Here is a 6,000-nt window from a genome sequence, read left to right on the forward strand (position 1 = left end):
ACAAGAAAACAGTGCCATATCATTGCACGTGAAGATGTCAGTTTTTATAAGGTAGTATGTCAAAGCATGCCTGTTTCTCTGCTGCAGCATAGGTAGCTTCTTGTTGGAATTATTTTTCATGTCTTATTTCTACCTTCTATGCTTTGAATTTCATTAAGACTAACTCTTGGGAATTCCCTGGAGGTCCAGTGGTTAGGACTCTGCACTTCTACTGCAAGGGGCCCGGGTTTGATCCCTGGTCGCGGAGCTAAGATCCCGCAAGCTGTGTGGCACGGCCACAAATAAAAAACCTCTTTAAAGCAACTTTTGGCTGGAAACACAAAGACCAAGTCTTAAGCCAGTATTAGACCCAAGGTAATAATATCTTCAATGGTAACAATCCTAAGGGCTTATTACTAACTTTTCCATTGCTACAAGAAGTCTGTTAGTATTTAATAATCTGTTAATGAGACAGATTTTGAAACCAAAAACAAAGCCTCCATTTTAAAATTTCCTTAGCCTTTATTTTATTGTTTGGCCAAGTAGCATGTGTAATTAGAGCAATTTATATAGAGAGACTATGCAGTGTTCCAGCATCAACCGATTTTCCAATTCTGTGACATCAACTGGATGTCCTACAATTCAATCCTGTTCTGACACTAATTACTCAGTCTTAGTGTCAGACTCCACAGGTTTAAGGACTCAGTCCCACAAGACTGCTCTTCCTTCAAATGCAAGTCCTGGGTCCCCCAGGCTACCTGCACTTCTGTGTGACTTGGCTACAAATTTGGAGGTTCCCATGACCCATTTTGGGGTTCAGTAATTTGCTAAAATGACTCACGGAACTCAGGAAAGAGCTATACTTACAACTGTATTATAAAGGACACAACTCTGGAACTGCTAAATGGAAGAAATGCATAGACAGTGTATGGGGGTTGGAGAATGCAGAGCTTCTAGGCTGTCTCTGGACATGTAACCCTCTTGGTACCTTGATGTGTTCACCAACATAGAAGATACCCTAACTTCATTGTTTCCAAGTTTTAATGGGGGCCTCGTTACATAGTCATGATAATTAAATCACTGACCTCTGGTGATTGACCCTAATCTCTAGCCCCCTTCACCTCGTGGCTGGTGGGGGTTAAAAGTCTGAACCCTCAGTGTTTGGTTCCTCTGGTGACCAGCCTCCATTGTGAAACTCTGTAGAGGCCCTGCTGAGAGTCCTCTATTAGCATAAATTTAGGTAAACAGAAAGAGGCTTGTTATGAATAACAAAAGACACTCCTGTCACTCAGCAAATTAGGAGCACTGTGCCAGGAATAGGAACAAAGACCAAAAATATGTTTTTTATTATACCACAGGCTCATACATTTAACTTGGTAGGCTGGATGGCTTAAGTTTCCCAGCATGAGAACTAACATACGTAAAACCCAGCCATTAAAAAAAAAAATCTGTTTTTCTGATATGTAAGAGATAGACTTTGTCTAATTTTTAATGTGTTGTAGAAATTTAAACTTTTACAGCTGAATTGATCCAGCAACATTTAAGAAAAGATTATATATATCAAGGTCAAGAGAAATTTACCTAGGAATGCAACATATGAAATAATGTAATACACCATATTAATAAAAGACAAAAACCATATGATCTTGTCAACAGACACACGCCAAAAAACCCATTTGGCAAAATCTAAAAGACGTCTGTGAAAATCTCACAGACAACATCATCCTTTCCCCTACAGTCAAGGACATGATTAGGATGCCTGCTCTGGCCACTACTGTTTAACATTGTACTAGAGGTTCTAGCCAGGGCATTTAGGCAAAGAAAAAAAAGAGCACCTAGATTGGAAAGTAAAACTATATTTGTAAATGGTATGATCTTGTATATAGAAAATCCTAAGGAATCCACACACTTCCACCAAAAAATAAAACTATTAGAACTAATAAACAAGTTCAGTACGGTTGTAGGAAGCAAGATTAGTATACAAAAGTCAGTTGTATTTATATACATTAGCAGCAGATAATCAAAAAATGAAATTAAGAATATAATTTTATTTATAATAGCATCAAAAAGAAAATAATAAGAAAAATTTAACCAAAGAATTTAACCAAAGGCTTTGAAAACCATAAAATGTTGTTAAAAGAAACTAAAGAATATCTAAATAATTGGAAAGACATCCCATGTCCATGAATTGGAAGATTCCATATTGTTAAAATGGCAGTACTGCCCAAAGTGTTCTGAGGATTTAGTGAAATCCCTATCAAAATCCCAGCTGCTGCTTTCGGATAGCGGCGGGGGTTGACAGGCTGATTCTAAAATTCATATGGAAATTCAAGGTACCCAGAATAGCCAAACAGTCTTGAAATAGGCAGTGACGTTTAAGCTGAGACCTGAAGAGATGAGTAGAAGGTATCCAGATGAGGATGGGGCTGGTGGAAATAATATGATGGATTCAAATTTAAGACAAACCAAGTCTCATAAATTACTTTTGGTGTCCAGAGAACATAATTGTGTTGCTGCAGGGATATTTCAGGGAAAGGTGCATTGGGCCAAAGACAGACAATTGGAGATATTTTCCCCATCCCATGGGTTGCTTTTTCATTCTGCTGATAGTGATCTTTGACACATAGAAGTTTTTAATTTTGATGACGTACAATTTATCTGTTTTTTCTTTTTTGTTGCTTATGCTTTTGGTGTCATATCTGAGAAGTCATTGCCAATTCCAACATGATAAAACTTTTCCCCTATGTTTTTTTCTAAGAGTTTAATAGATTTAGGTCTTCTATTTAGGTCTTTGATCCAGTTTTTGAGTATGGTGTTGTAAGTTAAAGGTCCAACTTCATTCTTTTGCATGTTGATATCTGGTATTCCCAACACCACTTGTTGAGAAGACTCTCCTTTCCCCCATTGGATGGTTTTGGCACTCTTGTTGAAAATCATTTGATGGTGTACACAAGAGTTTATTTCGGGTATCTCTGTTCTGTTCTTGTTGTCCATGTCTGTCCTTATGCCAGGAGCACACTGTTTTGATTACTGTAGCTTTGTAGTAAGTTTTGAAATCAGGAAGTAAGTGTGAATCTTCCAACTTTGTACTTCTTTTCAAGATTGTTTTGGCTATTCAGGGTCCCTTGATATTCCACATGAATTTTAGAGATGGATTTTCCTATTTGTGCAAAAGATTTCATTAGGATTTCAGTGGAGCAACATTTGTTTTTAACTGATTTTTGTGCATGGACTCCCCTAGCAATGTGACTTTTTGAGACTCTAAGGGCTCTGTAGATTTTTAAACTAAGGTTTCTTATAGGGTAATCCACATTATCTAAAATCGTGATCCAGCTTGGATTTAGACTATGTGTAAGAAATTACAGTTTCAGATCTTTTGCATATGTCCTCTCTTGTTGAGAATGTTTCTAGAAACTAGACAGCCTCCTATAAAGTCATTTTTATTAAGCCATAATTCATGGTAGTGTGTAAATTAAATTTTTATTTCATTTTAGCATGCCAATGAAGATGTGGAAAGAATGTTACTAGGAAACAAGTGTGATATGGATGATAAAAGAGTTGTACCTAAAGGAAAAGGAGAACAGGTAAAAAGCTCTGAGTGAGACTAATATGCTGACCTTTCTTTGTGAAGATGGTGTTGCATTTGATTGTTTTTACGTTAGTGGTAGTGGAGTGCACTTGAGCTATTTGCATCCTTTTAAAAATGCTGTAGGAAATGATAGCTTATCATTTGAGTGAATTTTTGTTTGTTTTCTAAGGAGCTTGACCATTTGAGTCTTGACCCATTGAAATAATCTGTTCATTTTAGATAACCTAGTTGAGATTACTACCTTTAGAATAATATTACTGTTTCCTTTGGGATGCTAAAGTCATCAATTGGTAACCTATACTTGATAATTTTATGATGATATTTTGCTTCTATTTTAGATTGCAAGAGAGCATGGTATTAGATTTTTTGAGACTAGTGCAAAAGCAAATATAAACATCGAAAAGGCGTTCCTCACGTTAGCTGAAGATATCCTTCGAAAGGTAAATTTCTTTTTTCTTTTTCTTTTCTTTTTTTTTTTACTGCTAAGGTGCCTGGTGTCACATTTGGACATTTCATGTTTTCTAAAGTACTAGATTTACATACAGAAATTGGGTTTGGGTGGTATTGTTTCTAAACGTTTACCCATCACCAATATATAATCCTCCAAAGTAAAGAAAGGAACTGGAAGGAACAGGCAGCCATCTAGACATCTCTAGGATCTAGTCAGGGGTAACAGTTGACACTCTGAGCTCCAGTACTCAGTCTCTAGCCTAATTTCATACTCCTTTTTCCAACTTTTTGTCTGGTCCATGGTGTTATGGCTCTTCTGTTTCATTTCTCTTATATATCCTTTGCATTCCCATAGATAAAAAATTTAAGATAAGAGGTGAATCTCTGATGTAGTTATTGCTACAAAATCTCTATTCTTCTATATAGTCATTTCTCAGATGTGCCAGTGAAGGGCATGTATATACTATATACTGAATAAATAGAGTAAGTCTGCCCCCAAATTTCATTTACCCAATCATTTCAACCTGTAAGGTTAAAAAAAAAAAAAAAAAAGCTGAAAATTGATTTCGGGGAATTTTACCTCGAGGTTACTTTCTGGGTTTAATTCGTGAATCCCAAAATTTGCCAGTACAAGTAACTTGTAGCAAAATTGAGAAATCTGATTTTCATATTTTCCCTTCAAATGACTAGGTAACTACACAGTTATGAATTAAGGTTATGAGTCCTGAATTCTCTATTCAGTCTTATGGTGTATTTAAAATGCAAGTAAAATAGAAAAAATCTGACAGAATCCTGAAGGAGAAGCAAGCATTGTATAGGAGAAAATTTAATTGCTTCTGGTAACCTTTCTGTTTTTATACTTGAGATATCACTATCTTCCCCCCAAAAAAAACCCCTCAAATTTCATACATACACACATATAAATCTAAGCTGTAATAGAGGTGGTATTATCAAGTGTAAATCTAATGAAATTTCTGAGGAACCAAGCAACCTAATTTTTTTGAGGGGAGAGCTATCTGTTTACTATAGTGTTCAAACTAGAAAAAACAGTTATCACTTATTGCTGTTTAGAGTAACTACAAAAGTTGTGCCTGTCCACATCTGCTGACATCCTGCATATCATGTCTGATATCTATAATGTATTGATATATTGAGTAATAAAAAGCAAGTTAGGATATAACATGTGTGGTTAATGATCTTTTAAAAATTATATATGATACCAAAAACACATGTACACATACACACACACACACATTTGGTTATGCTTAGCAAATAAGGATCTGGAAGGATATATACCAGACTCTAAGTAGTGAGTACTCTAGTGTGATGGTGGGAAGGGGAAGGGGATATAGGACAGAATCACTTTTACTTCATGTACAGTTTTGTTTTGAAATTTTAACTTACTTCTTTTTAAAGTTATAAAAACAATTTAAAAAATACTTTTACACAACTGGATATAGGTAAAAACCCATTAGAATTCCTTGAGGAAATATATTTTTATTTAAAAATATTCCTGTAAGAAACAAAAATTAAAGTAGAACAGAAAAATACTAGGTAGACTATGAAAAACCATTTGTATTTTTAATTAAATGAAGGGAATAACAGATAGAAAAATACTTTAATTGGTGGAAAGTATAATACTTTGTATTTCTGAGATTGGTGGGTTACAGTGAAAAATTATTTCAGTACTTACAGGAATTATCACAAAACTTACTGAAATACCCGTGTTCTCTGTGTTTTTTCTCTTTCTGGAAATTTGGTCTTCTCCATTGTTTCTGACTTCTTTCTGTAATTATATCCCTTGATCTTCTTCCAGATCTTTGCATTTCAAAAAAATAGTGCTGGGCTTCCCTGGTGGCGCAGTGGTTGAGAGTCCGCCTGCCGTTGCAGGGGACACGGGCTCGTGCCCCGGTCTGGGAGGATTCCGCATGCCGCGGAGCAGCTGGGCCTGTGAGCCATGGCCGCTGAACCTGCGCGTCTGG

General features: G+C 36.0%; 1 protein-coding gene across 1 annotated transcript in view; it reads left to right on the forward strand.

The window, feature by feature from the left end:
* Positions 1-6,000, forward strand: part of RAB10 (RAB10, member RAS oncogene family) — a 77,734-nt gene that overhangs the window by 68,325 nt on the left and 3,409 nt on the right. The window contains exons 4-5 of the mRNA XM_007470795.1: positions 3,474-3,563; positions 3,907-4,008. Coding sequence (XP_007470857.1) covers positions 3,474-3,563; positions 3,907-4,008 — 192 coding nt within the window. The remainder of the gene's footprint in view (positions 1-3,473; positions 3,564-3,906; positions 4,009-6,000) is intronic.

The sequence above is a fragment of the Lipotes vexillifer genome, unplaced genomic scaffold, assembly GCF_000442215.2.
Source record: "Lipotes vexillifer unplaced genomic scaffold, Lipotes_vexillifer_v1.1 scaffold717, whole genome shotgun sequence".
NCBI lineage: Eukaryota > Metazoa > Chordata > Mammalia > Artiodactyla > Lipotidae > Lipotes > Lipotes vexillifer.